The sequence below is a fragment of the Coccinella septempunctata genome, chromosome 5 (assembly GCF_907165205.1).
Source record: "Coccinella septempunctata chromosome 5, icCocSept1.1, whole genome shotgun sequence".
Classification (NCBI taxonomy): domain Eukaryota; kingdom Metazoa; phylum Arthropoda; class Insecta; order Coleoptera; family Coccinellidae; genus Coccinella; species Coccinella septempunctata.
Window position 1 is genome coordinate 19,000,797 of NC_058193.1, and position 16,635 is coordinate 19,017,431.

Below are 16,635 nucleotides of genomic sequence, written 5' to 3' on the forward strand. Positions count from 1 at the left end.
ATTCTTAAAGTGAATTTAAGTATCCCTCTTTATTTTCTCACCCAAAATATGGAAAATTATGTCAAAAGATTGTTGTTTGAAAGCTATTAAAAACTTAAAGTTTGGGGAAAAAATTTGAATAACTCCTTAGCGGTGCACAAGCCTGACTGATACGATTGTTTATTAATTGCAAGATTGATACCAGAGGTCCTAGATTTTTTATGATACTTTTTCGAAAGTATTGAACTAACAGAAAATGGTTATTTATAATTTTTGACCGACTAGACTTGTCATTTACCCCTATGTGCGATATAAATATGTTTCTATTGAAGTATAGAAATTCTCCCACTAATATTGGTTTGTCCCCAGCCCAATTGTTTTTGAATAGGCGCCTCAAAGATAGTCTGCCCTCAAGGAGTTCTCTACTTAAACCAGTTGTGATAAGTAATAACGAATACAAAGATCTGTTAAACAACAATTGTTACAAAAGCATTATTATGATTCTGGAAGTAAATCCTTGAGTGATGGTGTTGCTGGTGATGATATTTATTTCAAATCAAAAAATTGGTAAAGGTGAAAATTGTTAGTAAATGTCAAGAACCAAGATCTTATATTCAATGCGTTCGGCATTGACATCGGATGTGTCTGACGCACGTATTATCGTTCGATAATTACATCTACAGTCCCTGGCCAGTTTATTAGACGCACTGAGGATTTTTTTTATATTTACTGGTATTGCCCGAGGAAAAAGCAGAATATTTGAATTTCATTTCCACAGAATGTCAGTTTTATCTACGACTCTCATTAAATTGTTCTATTTGGCATTTATTTTTGATGTTGTAGTATTAGTACTTAAGTATGAATCAGTACTATATCTTCCAGTGGATGTCTTGCATTCTGCAGGTTCGGACGTTATTTCGATAATCCACATATGAAATCATTATCTTCGAATGCAGCAAACCGAACAATTCTGCATTGATAGTATGAAACTCTCATAGCTACACAGGGTGGCTCAGCAAAATATTAGAATTTCGTGTTTAATCATCAATAAATCAATATTTTTTATTGAATATGATATATTATATTTGAAAACCATTTACAGATGAAGTATATGTAACATATACATTCAATTTAATAATTCAATATTGAGATTTTGCATCAAATCAATGCGTCTAATAATATGGCCAGGGACTGTAGATGTAGGGGAGGTAAATCTGTTTCGTTCGACATTTCACGTCCGAAGTATCCGGATGAAATCTTTTTGCTCGGCCCCGAGAGACGGAGGGAAACGATTAATCGAAAGTGGGCGAGCGTTGATTGACATTTGACATTATTTGATATTTGTATTTTGCGTCTTGCGCAAGTTTGCTGTTCTGTATTTTGCATTTTTGTCCGGAATGTCGCTTCAAATTGAACTGCGGGATGAAGAACAACAGAAAACGTACAGAATCTGCGTAAGTGATGAGGAATATAATGAGATAATCGGAAAAGGAAGTAAGTATGAAAATAGATGATTTCGAAGAAATTATTTAATTTTCTAGAAGGATTTTGGTTGAAATATGATTTTTCACATATCTATGTATTATTTTTCAGATATAGCACTCGCCACACGATTACTTATAATGCAAAAGGAGAAAGAGGAGACGATGCATATATACAATAATACGAATGTATTTATGTCCCAAACTCCAGGTGAGGAATTTCTTACGAGGTAGACTTTAGAGTTGGAACAAGAGGGGCAACCCTGTGGTGAACCCCCTGTTACAACTCCAAGCACATTCAAGTGAAAAAATGTTCAATAATGTTTCAGAAGTTTTTGGAAGTTCTTTCTCGTTTTTTCCTATTTCATAATGAATAACCACTGATATATTTATGGGAGATGATACCCCAACATAAGGGTCCTGTAACGTTCCTAAAGCTGCGTTTACATTAACGAAATTTCCTCGCGAAAATCACTCGGGCATCAATTACTCTCATCGAGTGAAATTTCGCAGTTCCCAAAACAAAGCGCAATTAAGAGCGAAATCTTTCGCGAGTGGAGCGAGCCGCCTTCAGTTTTTGTTTCGCAGTCAGTACGGAGATTGTGGACCACGTTTACACTATGCGAAATTCGATGAGCGAAACCCTTTGATGCGCGGACAAAAACCGACAGACCTGTGGCTCGCAGCGAGGGCCCTCGCCCCGCAATTCCTCGCGGTGAGGGAGGCGTCTACACTAGGCGAAATTTCCTCGCGCAATTATTTCGCGATAGAAATTTCGCTAATGTAAACGCAGCTTAAGCTCTTGTATCATACGCCAAATTGTATGGAACCCCGTTACAGTAATCTCTGCTGAAACTGTTATATTGTTCGATAACTAAAAATGTATTCCTAACGTTCAAAAGTATATATATATATATATATATATATATATCCTTGGACATAAAGAAGGCCGAAATGAAGAACATTTTTCGGGAAAAATACTTCTCGAGAGTGAAAAAAATACTGCAGTCCAAGCTGAATGCTAAAGCGACGTTCACGTCGATGAACATGTGGGCTCTCCCGTGTTTGTCATACTCATTTGGAATTATCAAGTGGACTGCTGCAGAATTAAAAGAACTCGATATTAAAACGCGCGCGCTACTAACCAGGCACGGAGTTCACCACCCACACGCTTCGTCTAATCGACTATATATTAGAAGACAGGAAGGAGGGAGAGGTCTGCAAAATATTGAGAAAACGTACAACGAAACAGTCGTAAGCATGCGAGAATATTTTCATGCAAAGACCTCACCTCTTTTGCAGGCTATATGTCGGAGTGACGAGAACTTGACTCCATTAAATCTGAGCAGCCAGGAGGGACCAGTTGGTGGTATAACAGAGGCACAACTCATTCGGGAGTGGCATAGCAAGGCGCTCCATGGGAGGTATCCTGGTAGCCTGGAAAAAAATAACATCAATAAAAAGGAGTCACTAACTTACCTTAGGGCTGGATACCTGTACCCAGAAACGGAAGGCAGACTCGTTGCCATCCAAGATCAGGTGGTCCCAACGAGATCCTACATAAAAAACATAACGGCAAGAAACATACCAACTGATAGATGCCGTAGATGCTTGCAGGCGCCGGAATCTATACAACACGTCGTGTCCTCGTGTTCCGTCTTGGCGCCGACAGACTACACGGAGAGACATAATGCCATGGCTAGAATTTTCCATCGTGCCATTGCCGAAGAAACCGGATTGGTTAAAAGATCAAAAAAGCCATATGAGTATCGTCCGAGCACAGTTTTGGAAAACGGCGCATATAAACTTTATTGGGATATGGTCATAACAACGGACAAACCAATACCGCATAATAGGCCCGATATAGTGCTTTTCGACAAGGGGCAAAGATCTGCCAAAATCATGGATGTCACGGTTCCAGCTGATGATAATATATCCAAAGCATTCACGGAGAAGCTTACGAAGTATCAAGACCTTGCCTTCGAATTGAAGAACACTTACGCTCTCAGGTCGGTGGTGATTCTCCCACTCATAATTTCCACCAATGGACTGGTCGAGGCACACTTGGAGGAGTACACTGTCATGCTGGGTCTACAAAAAGAATTAATAAGTACTGCACAGAAACAGGTTATTCTTGCAACCACAAGGATAGTGCGAAAGTTCCTTACCACCTCCTGAGTCCACCTTGTCCGAAAAGCGGACCGGTGTACTCGGTGAACCAACCCCATTGTGGTGAAGGGAAAAAAAAAAAAAAAAAAATATATATATATATATATATATATATATACAATAGGTAAAATTTTTCTAAACCCAAGAAAATTGCACCTAAAATATATATATATATATATATTGTTGTCAATAGCTTTATACATCTATTTGATTCTAGATTTGTTTGAAACACCACACGTTAGCAGTGAAGAGCTGCCAATAGAATGCCCAAGCCCTGCCAGAGTGCCAATACCTGAGCCTACCTCAATTCAAGGTAATAATTTAAAAATAATTTCCAATATATACATTTAAATACAAAAATATATTCATAACACCAAAAAATTATATAAATAAGAAAACCATAGGATTGTTGAAACATTCAAAAACATCCACTTTACATGACACCTCTTTATTTAAATTATTTTGTCTCTTTTCTAGAGAACACCAAGCTTTGGAGTCATGAGGCTACCCTTATGTTGATTCAACTTTGTGGCAAATACGAGAAAGAGTTCCAAAATAGTGTGAAGAAATATGTGTGGCAGAAGATTGCTAAGGAACTGTCACAATGTTTCAATCAAAAATTTGAAATTCAACAGTGTGATACTAAATTTAAGGGCCTAAAACATACTTACAAGACCATAAAAAAGCACAATGAAGAATCTGGTAACAACAGAAAGGAGTGGAAGTATTTTGATCAAATGAATGAACTTTTATTTTCAAGACCCGAAATTAATTCGCCAGCAACATGTTCCAGTAGAGTGGGACTGCATGTACTTGGTGAAAGGACAAATATTCTAGGAGAAAGAACAACTGGAGGTAGTTTTTTCTGATTGAAAGAATAGTGCAATAATTTCCTATTAATCACATTTCTAAAATATTTTTTTCACTACACTATACATCAACATAGGTATTGAATTGATGTGACCCATACTTGATGAAAATCCATAATTGAACTAAAACAGATTATACGATTTTCACAAAATGAGTTCCAGTGAGGCTTTTAATCCAGGGTAATACCTAGATATTTGGCTTTCTCTACGAGTGGAATAGTCTTACCGTAGGGAATTGGAGGAGAAATTTGGAACTTTCTTCTACTGGTGAAGGGAACAATCAAGGTTTTGCAAAGGTTCACACCTAACTGCTCCCCCTCATACCAACCCTGAATTATAGTTAGTGTTTCCTGAAGAGCAGCTGAGATTATTACATCGTCATTGCCCGTCAGTAAAACAACTATATCATCCGCGTAAGCCTGAACATATACGTCAAGCGAGCTGATGATAGCAATTAGATCGTCAACCAGAAGGGACCAGAGAAGGGGTGATAGTACACCACCCTACGGGCAACCTCTGCCTGCTATGAATCTGAGCGCTTCGCCGCAAAGCGTGGTTTTAATGTTTCTTGGGCTCAGCATTGTGCTGATCCAATTCGATATGGTAGGAGGGTCACCTCTAACCTTGGCAGCCCTCACCAGAAATTCAGTGAAAGCAGCATTAAAGGCTCCCTCAATGTCCAGGAAGGCAGCCACCGAAATCTCCCTGGAGTTGAGAGATTCGTTGATCCTACCGACAAGGTTATTGAGGGCAAGATCCGTGGATTTGCCTTTCTGGTAGGCATACTGCTGAGCATTCAGGGGATGCTTCCGTAGGAACATAGAGTGTAAATAATTAATCTGATTTTTCATTGATTGTGAAATATTTTTTTTTGTTAGGAAGTAATGTTGAAATAGTAACCACAAATAGTGAGATAGTCACCACTCCAAGCACAAGCTATCAGTCCTCATTCATACGAAAAAGAAAATTAGCAGAAAATGCTAATGAAAGAAGACATAAAGAAAAAATGGCTAGGCAAGATCGCTATCTTGATCTTTTAGAGAGATTGACAAAAGCAGTAGAGGGATCTTGTTCAGCAAGTCACTCTTATGCGGAATGATGTTTTTTTTATAAAATTACTATTATTTTTATTATTTTGTTCTGAAATATGTATCAAGAAACTTTCAGTTCCTATAAGAAGAATGTAAAAATATTGCAATAAAAACAACTCATTTTGAAAAAATTATGTTTTATTTTATGCCATCCCTGAACAGTCTCAAAATCCAAACATTTCTATCAAATTCACAGTATTTACCACCTTTGAATTTCCCCATTAAAAACACTAAAATGCTACACTAATTTGAATAATCGATATAAAATATATACAATAAAGCTGAGGTAGGTAAAACAAACATTTCATTATTTTTCTATTTTACACAAATTGTTGATCTAGCTCTAATGCATTCATAATTGATAGTCTCTTAGCTACAGCTGGCTGGTTATTTTCAGGAAGGTCATACATGGCAATATTACTCGATCTTCTTTCTTCTTCAAGTTCCTCTTCAAGATTTATAATATCCAATGGATTTTCTCCTTGAAGTATGCAAATATTGTGTAGTATGCATGCCACTACAGTTAATAATGCTATTAAATCTAATCTCACAGTCTCCATGTATTTCAAACGGCGAAACCGTCCCTTCAAAAGAGCAAATGCGTTTTCTATTGCTACTCTTGCCTTTGATAGTTTGAAATTGAAATTTTTCTGCCGGTTCGTCAAATTTCCATTATTTTTGAAACCAACCATTAGGTAGCTTCTCAGTTTGTATGCTAAGTCACCTAGCATGTGGCTATCGTGCGGAAAAACCAGCTCTCTACCTTCAATGCCAGTGAATAAGTCCGACTTTTCAAAAAGTCTGTTATCATGGATTGACCCCGGCTCTCCAGCATAAACATGGGTGAACAGTTTCCTATTATCACAAACCCCTTGTAGCAAAATTGAATGAAAATTCTTCCTATTGCAATAGGAGTTTGGGTAATTCTTCGGTGGCAAGATCTTTATATGGCTGCTATCAATGCAACCTAACACCCCTGAAATAATGAAATTGTTCAGTGATATAATTTCTACCTAGTAGGTTATAGTAATATAGTTCTCCACAGAAATTAATACGTGTATATGATGATATTTCAATGGGTTCTTCAATATTACTGTTCGAACCTAGGTAGTTATCTTGAGGATATGTACGTATTATTTCACTAAGATTACTAAGCCCGGAAAAGAAGAAGAGAATCCTTCGTGGATTCTGTTGCCAAACCCTTCGTCCATCCTCAAGAAACAAATTTTTCATAGTTCCGAGTTGAGACTCGAAGACGAGAAACCTATAAAACAATTAAAACCTCGGTACCCGCCGAGGTAGTCCTATTCTGAAAAAAGACGATTGCCGGAAAATGTTAACTAATACGAGTCGTGAAAAAAAATGTTATATAAAATCAATCACATACCATTTAATCCACTGAGTGCTTGAAAAGACTGCATTATTGATAATGCTCTCTCCCCTGTTGGCCAGCAGATTATTTTGAAAATTTCATTCGTTGCCAGTATTCTGTGGCATGTCCGATATAACACCTCCCAGCAGGTGGATTTGGTCACCCCAAATCTATCTCCTACAGAGCTAAAATAAATATACACTCTGACGAAAATGTATCCGGAAATTCTCATTTAAATTGCCCGCGGTGAGTATTTTTAAGTATTTCCAGTTTCTGTATGTTGGTAGGACTGTCCGTAATTACTATGCCAAAATGAGCGCGGTCTGACTAGTTTGTTCACGACAGCTATTGAAACCAGTCGACCTCAGTAGTAGAATTTTACAATGGAAAATATATTGAACAAAGAATTTGTCTCAAATTTTGTGTTTTGAACGAAATTTTGTGTACTGACTCGTTGCGAATGCTAGAAATGGCTTATGGAGACTCTATTTTATCGAAAATCCAAGTGTACGAAAGGTACAAAGTCTTTAAAAACGATCAGGAGACCGTAGAAGATTTGCCTCGTTCAGGACGACCGTCGACCTCTTCAACCATCGATAACGTCTAAAAAATCAAGGAAATTGTGTCAAACGGTCAATAAGAACTTCTATTTACCTGTTTTGAGACGTTTGCGTGAAAATATTCGCCGTAAACGGCCGGATTTGTGGCAAAACAATTCGTGAATTTTGCATGACGATAACGCACCAACTGATCGAGCCACGATTATTAGCGATTTTGAAACCAAACACTCGATAAATACCATCGACCAGCCACCTTATTCGCCTGATCTAGCACCGTTTGACTTTTTTCTTTTCTTCAGACTGAAATTACCGCTCCGGGGAACCGGATTTGACTCCATAGACGCCATAAAAGAAAATTCGCAGAAGCAGCCGAAGGCCTGCCCTGAAAGCGCCTATAAAAAATGTTTCCATGATTGGAAAAAAAGTTGGCACATGTGTATCGCTTCAAATGGAGCATATTTCGAAGGAGATTCTCTGAATATTGAAGAAGTTTAATACATATTTGTGCGTTTTATTTAAAATTTCCCGATACTTTTTTGGCAGATTAGTACATGTTGGCACAGCTTAACCAGTTATATATATATAAATAAAATGTATTATGTATGTAAATGAGCTCAATGCATTCTATAAATTTTTTTTTATTTACCGAAAACTTTCCATGTTGGCCAAACACCAAAGAGTGATCATTGCCTGCTTTTCAATCTTAATTTCTGGAGGCCCTGGACCAACAGACTTATGAGACACATGGCTTAATTTCTGCAGAAAATCTTCAAATGTACTCGGTTTCATTCTGAAGTGTTGCTGAAACTGTTTGTCAGAGTACTGAGGCACAATCAGTTCAGCAAAATTCTCGACCTTCTCATTAACATTTACATCTACTTCATCCTCATCCTCATCAAACAAAAAATTGCCGTGTGCCACTGTTAGAATGGCAACCTTTACATCACTTCTAATTCCACCTTCAGCCATAACACAATATCTAATATCTCTAAAATATAATATAATTTTATTTTCCCGATTGCCCTATCTTTCAAGAAAATTCAATTTTCTTTTACAACAGATCTGGACTTGAAATGTAATCATCACAATCATGGACTAATACTTTAAAATGAATCAGAGTAACATTACTTACCGATATTGATCTGCAAAATGATTTATTTTTATTTAAAACTATCCGGGAAAATCGTTCAAAATGTGGTTTGCAGTCATTAAGATGTCTAAAACACTGGTGTGTGCACTTGTCACTTTTTGCAAGCATCAACATTTCAGAAAATCGGGGATATGGGATCAGTTTCGTGGCGGCGCCACCATGTCATTTGCTTCGTTTTATCCTTGTTCTATCAAAGGAAGTCCAAGATACTCTCTCGTTTTATTTTGTTTTGCGTTAATATCGAATATCGATCAACGAGTGCAAAATATGAACTGGGCCATTTTGTCAGCTGTTAAGGAATATTTTTGATTTACAGTTCAATTTTCGTTGTAAAAACAAATTTGTCAACATTTCAACACTACCGAATAAGGGCTCAAAGGAGTATTTACTGTTCTTCTTCAACTTCAAGATAATTTCCGTTTGACAACTTGAATTCGTGAGGGGAGTAATTCAATATGATTTTAATAAAACACAATTGATTGGTCAAATATCCAATATATTCAATTGATAGAAAGGTAATTTTCACTATATCTATTCAGGAAGAATATTTGAAGAACAAACTCGAATAGATTTATCAATTTCTGATTCTCAATACATGCTCACAATTCACATTACGTATTTCCAATACAGTTTCTTTGAAATATTGCTGAAGTTGCCATAAAACTTAGCTGAATGTTCGTTCATCTGATTTTTTCTGCCTCGAATTCCAACAACACCGAATTATTAGCTGTAGTTCTTGATTGTCCATACAGAAAACTGAACTTACTGAACGACATGTTGAATAAATGAATGTTCTACACCCCTTTCTCGAAACTAATACATTTTCACACACCAATAATCGCTTATAAATACAACATATTCATTAGTCGTAGGAAAGTATTCAAATTTTTTTCAAATATCAATTGACAATGCTCTGTCAAATTCTAAACAGCGCTACCTTCAGTGGGAAAAACGAAACTGATCCGATATCCCCACGAAATTAAAAACAAAATCGAATCAGTGAATACACCAGAGTTTTAGACATCTTAGCAGTCATAAACAATACCAAAAAAACGGTCAATTTGGCAGTTGTCAATTTTTAATCCAGATCGTTCGATTATTTCAGATTTGTCAGATATATCTGGAGTCACGTGAACAAAAATCTCTCTGATCTGAGATGTCAATGCCGAACGCGTTTATTGTATCAGACGATCATGATAGATTGTATAGAAGAAATAGAGAACATATAATTGTTGAAAATGATGAAGAGGAAGGTCCTCAAACCAAGAGATACGATTTGCGTGATAGGGATAGGATTCAAAAACCCTGTTAATTCCCTAATTATAATAGATTGTGACCAATTCTCAAACAAAATTTGGAACTCTGTTTTTTTTTGTATTGTATAAATTCTTTTTTATTTTTCATCAGAGATCTCAAAGAGAGAGGATGTAACATATGGGGTTTTTAATATTTTATAGTAAAGAACAAGAATGTTCTACTCGATGATATATGTAAATTGGATCAGGTCATGCGTAATGGGATGACGCATGACAAGCATGTAGTTTAGTATGGTATGGCTTGAAGTCCAACACAATGAATTCCCTGTAAGTTAATTAGCTGATTATGTGAATCAACATTATCCAGATATATTTTTCGCATCATTACAAGAATTTACAACGGATAGTGAAATTATTAGACATTCTTTTTTCTATATTTTTTTATCGTCAGATACTTTTGGTAATCGTAACAAAATTTTCAATAGTTTCGAACGCGTTACTGAAAAAATTAGTCAATTATTAACAGATAATCGGAAGATAATTGAAATTGAAATAATTCCGCACTTGATTTGTTCATCACTTCGTCAAAAAAATTGAAGGAATGTTGCCAAAAGAAACAAAAAATTGAAGAGCTGATGAAAAGAAATATAATTTATGTTAAAATTGCATTTAAGGATTACATTTATCATAACGGAATCAGAAAGATGTCGCTGCAGGAAATTAAGAAAAATTCCTTCAAGCGGCCAATCTACTCCATTCCGGTGAAGACTAAGAGGATCAAGCTTTCGGATAATGCAGAGCCGGTACTTGAACCCTCCTTCTCTGAAGACCTAATAATATCTGCCGTGCAGAGGTCAACTGAGGAGGACCTGATAGGAGACTTCAGCAGGCCCTATACCCTGCCGGTTACAAAAGGGTGGCATTAGGACCTGAAGTCCATTACTGCCTCAACCCTGGCCTGGCTGACATTATTACAGGCAAAATTAGATGTGTGGCCTTCAAAATAATAGACTGCCGCTATCCTGATGAATATAATGGCGGCCATATAGATGGTGCCCTGAATATTTACATGAGAGAGCAATGTTTCGAATTTCTCAGTCAACAATACCAGAAAAGAGAAAAAATTAATATTTTGATTTTCCACTGTGAATTTTCCAGTGAACGTGGACCTAACCTGTAAGTACTCAAAGGTCCCTTCCATTCATTTTCTATAGCAATCTGAAGCTAGGAAAATACTTATCCCATTTTTTCCAGTTGCAGATATCTACGGCAGATAGACAGAAAACGGGACTGCAATATTATAAAATACAATCCAAGACGTGGAATGCAGATAAACACAAAAGAAATAAAAAACGGTTAGAATTGTAAATTCACAATTGTAAATATCCGTAGTGTAAATAGAATTTTGTTTGAAACTCATGTTTTTATTTGAAAATCTTCATTATTACCTCCTAATTTAAGCTCAGTAATAAATAATGCAGCAGCATATGTGTTCCAGCCAAAGGTTAAAGTATATTATCGATTTTGAATTTGAAGTTGCCATACCTCTATATACAGGTTGAGTCAAAAATGTGTACCGAGCTTTCTCGGGTTGATATTACATTGAAAAATAAGTAAATGATCTTTTCTGATAGAGCACATTAATACAAATACTTCACATCACCAATGCGATTCGATATCTACTATTCTGACCCTTATGATTCCTTGCGATTTGGAACAGTCTATTTCATCATGATTATTCAATTTTCGAGAATTAGTGTATTTTTTGAAAGTTATTTCATATTCCCTTAACACATTGCAGTTATATGAAAGGTATGAATATAATAGTTGGTAAATATTATCCTTTATCCTATATTCTCCTATAGAGTTCCTTCCTTTATCTGAAATTCATGATATTTTTTCCTTGACAAGAGATACCTCTACACCTCCACGTGGTTCTTGCTGGGCAACGTTATCTTTTGATGGAAGTTGATTTTCCGTAACATTCATTAAAGGATAACGGCTGAGTAGAGGAAAATGTTGGATTTTTCAAACTCCGGACGGCGGGCTAAATTCATTTTATAATCTATTCAGATAGAGCACATTAATAGAAATACTCCACTGAAAGAATTTTTTTGGAGCACGAATTATTTTCGGAGTTATAAACGTTTCCCTCTCTGAGAAAACCGTGGCTGGGTCAAAAATTCGATATTTCACTATTCCGGACGGAGAGCTAAATTCATTTTATGATCTATTCTGATAGAGCACATTAATAAAAATACTCCACTGAAAGAATTTTTTTGGAGCACGAATTATTTTCGGAGTTATAAACGTTTCCCTCTCTGAAAAAACCGTGGCTATGTCAAAAATTCGATATTTCACTATTCCGAACGGCGGGCTAAATTCATTTTATGATCTTTTCTGATAGAGCACATTAATAAAAATACTCCACTGAAAGAATTTTTTTGGAGCACGAATTATTTTCGGAGTTATAAACGTTTCCCTCTCTGAGAAAACCGTGGCTGGGTCAAAAATTCGATATTTCACTATTCCGGACGGAGAGCTAAATTCATTTTATGATCTATTCTGATAGAGCACATTAATAAAAATACTCCACTGAAAGAATTTTTTTGGAGCACGAATTATTTTCGGAGTTATAAACGTTTCCCTCTCTGAAAAAACCGTGGCTATGTCAAAAATTCGATATTTCACTATTCCGAACGGCGGGCTAAATTCATTTTATGATCTTTTCTGATAGAGCACATTAATAAAAATACTCCACTGAAAGAATTTTTTTGGAGCACGAATTATTTTCGGAGTTATAAACGTTTTCCTCTCTGAAAAAACCGTGGCTATGTCAAAAATTCGATATTTCACTATTCCGAACGGCGGGCTAAATTCATTTTATGATCTTTTCTGATAGAGCACATTGATACAAATACTCCACTGAAAGAATTTTTTTGGAGCACGAATTATTTTCGGAGTTATAAACGTTTCCCTCTCTGAAAAAACCGTGAATGGGTCAAAAATTCGATATTTCACTATTCCGGACGGCGGGCTAAATTCATTTTATGATCTATTCTGATAGAGCACATTAATACCACTGAAAGAATTTTTTTGGAGCACGAATTATTTTCGAAGTTATAAACGTTTCCCTCTCTGAGAAAACCGTGGCTGGGTCAAAAATTCGATATTTCACTATTCCGGACGGCGGGCTAAATCCATTTTATGATCTATTCTGATAGAGCACATTAATACCACTGAAAGAATTTTTTTGGAGCACGAATTATTTTCGGAGTTATAAACGTTTCCCTCTCTGAGAAAACCTTGGCTGGGTCAAAAATTCGATATTTCACTATTCCGGACGGAGAGCTAAATTCATTTTATGATCTATTCTGATAGAGCACATTAATAAAAATACTCCACTGAAAGAATTTTTTTGGAGCACGAATTATTTTCGGAGTTATAAACGTTTCCCTCTCTGAAAAAACCGTGGCTATGTCAAAAATTCGATATTTCACTATTCCGGACGGCGGGTTAAATTCATTTTATAATCTATTCAGATAGAGCACATTAATAGAAATACTCCACTGAAAGAATTTTTTTGGAGCACGAATTATTTTCGGAGTTATAAACGTTTCCCTCTCTGAGAAAACCGTGGCTGGGTCAAAAATTCGATATTTCACTATTCCGGACGGAGAGCTAAATTCATTTTATGATCTATTCTGATAGAGCACATTAATAAAAATACTCCACTAAAAGAATTTTTTTGGAGCACGAATTATTTTCGGAGTTATAAACGTTTCCCTCTCTGAAAAAACCGTGGCTATGTCAAAAATTCGATATTTTACTATTCCGAACGGCGGGCTAAATTCATTTTATGATTTTTTCTGATAGAGCACATTGATACAAATACTCCACTGAAAGAATTTTTTTGGAGCACGGATTATTTTCAGAGTTATAAACGTTTCCCTCTCTGAGAAAACCGTGACTGGGTCAAAAATTCGATATTTCACTATTCCGGACGGCGGGCTAAATTCATTTTATGATCTATTCTGATAGAGCACATTAATACCACTGAAAGAATTTTTTTGGAGCACGAATTATTTTCGGAGTTATAAATGTTTCTGTCGTCTATCTATAAGTCGGAACAATACTCCATAGAGTTTTGTGAAATGTTTATTGAAATAAAAAATTTTTGTTAGTCAATGATTTATGTTGTGATTACAAAAAATACATATCATTTTTTTTCACAAATGTTATTTGTGTATTTTATTTAGTGAAAACTTCAAAATTTAAGATTTTGCTCAAAATGTCGTATGGAAAATATTGTTTGGTGAAGAACTGTGGAAACTGCTGTTTAGGATTCTCCGAATATAAGTTTTTTGAATTTACCAAAGAAAATGGAAACGTAATTATTGAAACTCGTACCATGTGACTCGGATGTTAATTGATTTTTATTTTCAGGACTCTGAAGTGGATAGAATTTTCTGTTCGTCAATGTCTTGACTTGAGTAAAAGCTACATCATGTGCAGTGAACATTTTACCAAAGATTATATTAATTATAGAGTTAGGCTCTATAATCTTTGCATTTTACTTAAAGTCAATTTGAAGCTTTTCATCCACGTAAGTTGCTGTATGCAGGTAGCATCCCATGAATTAAAGGGCCACCAAAGGAACCACATGCGATGGAGGGCGAGCAGTTTGAAACTGATACATCGAATACTGATGGTAAGTCTTCCTAGATATCTGCAATGCATAATTGAATGCATTACTCATTTATCATATATTGAATGCATATCTTTTTCATATGCAGGGGTCACATGAGGTGGAAAGCAAGCAGATTGAAAGTGTTACGACAAATACTGATGGTAAGTCATCCTAGATATCTTTGACAAATATAATTATTATTATTATTATAAAAGATACAGAGTTGAGTATAAAATACTATAGAACTCTTGAAAAAAAAAACATAATAAAAATAAGCAATATTCATCCAATGACAAGGAAAAAAAGAAAAGACAGAAAAATCCCCAATATGTGCTGAAATATCCTAAATAACACTTGTCCTCCAGATGTCGAACCGATTCTTGAAAACTTAACCGTCGGAGCTCCAACAACATGAGGTGTAAGTTGATTCCAACAAGCGAACACTCGATGCTCAGGAAATGCTGACGGGCTCTCGTATGGAATCTTTCCAGCGCTAGCTTCATGTCATGTCCTCTGAGATGGTTGGTGTTCAGCACAAAGAGATGCGACAGATCACAGCCGAAAAATCCTTTTAATGCTCTGAACGCCACAATCATGTCCCCACGGATCTTTCGATCCGCGAATGTATCAAGACACATTATATTCAATTAATTGAAACGAAGTACTGCAGTGTGTAGTTTATTAAACTTCAGTTAAGAACCGAGCGCTTTCGACAATATGTCATCATCAGGGTTCCCTGGAAGGGTAACTATGATTATTACAAGAGATAAAATTTATTTTGATAATTACCCGTCCAGGAATAACACCACAGGCGGCATGCGGAAGAGTCAATGCAAATTAAAATTAAAACTTGAAACTTTAAAACTAAACGCTAGAATCGCGAAGGAGCCCAGCGAACGCACACCAGAATAGGAGATCTTATACCCGTCAACAGAACGCTCGAGGACGTGAGATATTGCCTCTGACAGGTGGCCCAAGTATGGTAGAGAGCAGTATTTCAAGTTGTCCACAACATCTGAACTGTACGCTAAAGCTCTTCTCTGCTTATTTATAACGTTATTTTTGATCATATCAACTACCTCTGGGTCATAACCATTGTTCAATGCGATTTGTTCAATTATATTGAGTTCTTTCTCTCTGTTAGCTTGAGATAAAGGGAAGTTGAGGGCTATATGAACGTAGCAACGCAAGGCTGCCATCTTATGCCTTCTGGGGTGGCACGATTGTGCTGGTATTATGTGATCCGTTTGTGTCTTTTTTCTGTATATCTCGAAAGTCAAGGAGCTATCTTCGGATCTGGAGATAGTGAGATCGAGAAAGTTTATGGATCTGTTGACTTCCAACTCGAGAGTGAATTTTATCCTCGGGTGCAATGTGTTGATGAAGTCCAACAAAGCATGGGCATCATCAGGAACGCCGTCTAGGATGACGAATATATCATCCACGTATCTGTACCAGCGCTGTGACACCACTGGTCTTATTGGTCTTATTGCAATACCCCAGTACATGATCTCTCCACTTTTTTGAACTCCTTTATAAAATCAATCACCGATTACAAGCCTAAATATTCAGTACTCAATTCCATGGACTTGACACATAAATTACGGGACCTCGAGATGAAGGATACCTATATCATGTTATCATTTGATGTTTGCAACCTCTTCACGTCAGTATCTAGAGGGGAATGCATTCCCCTAGTTTCTGAGTTGCTCCGTGAGCATGACGTTCCTGACTCCAAGCTCGCCGACATCCTTACTCTGTTGAAGCTCGCGTTATCCCAGGATTTCTTCGTTTTCAACAATGTTGTGTACAGACAAATTGATGGATTGGCCATGGGTTCCCCTCTGTCTTCCTTCCTGGCTGACCGTTTTCTCGAGAAGCTTGAGGCCTACATAATGATAAGGTGGAGAATAATAGTGCGCTGGTACAGATACGTGGATGATATATTCGTCATCCTAGACGGCGTTCCTGATGATGCCCACGCTTTGTTGGACTTCATCAACACATTGCACCCGAGA

The 16,635-nt window shown here is 36.5% G+C and overlaps 3 protein-coding genes across 3 annotated transcripts; 2 read left to right on the forward strand and 1 right to left on the reverse strand.

Annotated features, from left to right (window-relative positions):
- Positions 1-1,186: 1,186 nt before the first annotated feature.
- LOC123314578 lies at positions 1,187-5,683 on the forward strand. Its single transcript, XM_044899942.1, has 5 exons — positions 1,187-1,473; positions 1,573-1,671; positions 3,847-3,942; positions 4,107-4,484; positions 5,377-5,683. The coding sequence occupies exons 1-5, from the start codon at positions 1,377-1,379 to the stop codon at positions 5,595-5,597; spliced, it is 891 nt and encodes a 296-aa protein (XP_044755877.1). The 5' UTR covers positions 1,187-1,376; the 3' UTR covers positions 5,598-5,683.
- Positions 5,684-6,692: 1,009 nt separating this feature from the next.
- On the reverse strand, positions 6,693-8,678 carry LOC123314580. Its single transcript, XM_044899944.1, has 3 exons — positions 8,168-8,678; positions 6,977-7,146; positions 6,693-6,898 (listed from the first exon to the last, which is right to left on the reverse strand). Exons 1-3 carry the CDS (start codon positions 8,488-8,490, stop codon positions 6,894-6,896), a joined length of 498 nt encoding a protein of 165 aa, XP_044755879.1. The 5' UTR covers positions 8,491-8,678; the 3' UTR covers positions 6,693-6,893.
- Positions 8,679-10,719: 2,041 nt separating this feature from the next.
- Positions 10,720-13,656, forward strand: LOC123314080 (M-phase inducer phosphatase-like). Its single transcript, XM_044899194.1, has 3 exons — positions 10,720-10,730; positions 10,804-11,103; positions 11,182-13,656. Exons 1-3 carry the CDS (start codon positions 10,720-10,722, stop codon positions 11,285-11,287), a joined length of 417 nt encoding a protein of 138 aa, XP_044755129.1. The 3' UTR covers positions 11,288-13,656.
- The last annotated feature ends 2,979 nt before the right edge of the window (positions 13,657-16,635 follow it).

Coding starts and splice junctions, on each gene's coding strand:
- LOC123314080 (XM_044899194.1), top strand. Junction 11,104..11,181: donor AGTGAACGTGGACCTAACCT/GTAAGTACTCAA, acceptor CATTTTTTCCAG/TTGCAGATATCTACGGCAGA.
- LOC123314578 (XM_044899942.1), top strand. CDS start 1,377: ATGTCGCTTCAAATTGAACTGCGGGATGAAGAACAACAGAAAACGTAC. Junction 1,672..3,846: donor ATTTATGTCCCAAACTCCAG/GTGAGGAATTTC, acceptor ATTTGATTCTAG/ATTTGTTTGAAACACCACAC. Junction 4,485..5,376: donor AGGAGAAAGAACAACTGGAG/GTAGTTTTTTCT, acceptor TTTTTTTGTTAG/GAAGTAATGTTGAAATAGTA.
- LOC123314580 (XM_044899944.1), bottom strand. CDS start 8,490: ATGGCTGAAGGTGGAATTAGAAGTGATGTAAAGGTTGCCATTCTAACA. Junction 7,147..8,167: donor GCCAACATGGAAAGTTTTCG/GTAAATAAAAAA, acceptor TATTTATTTTAG/CTCTGTAGGAGATAGATTTG.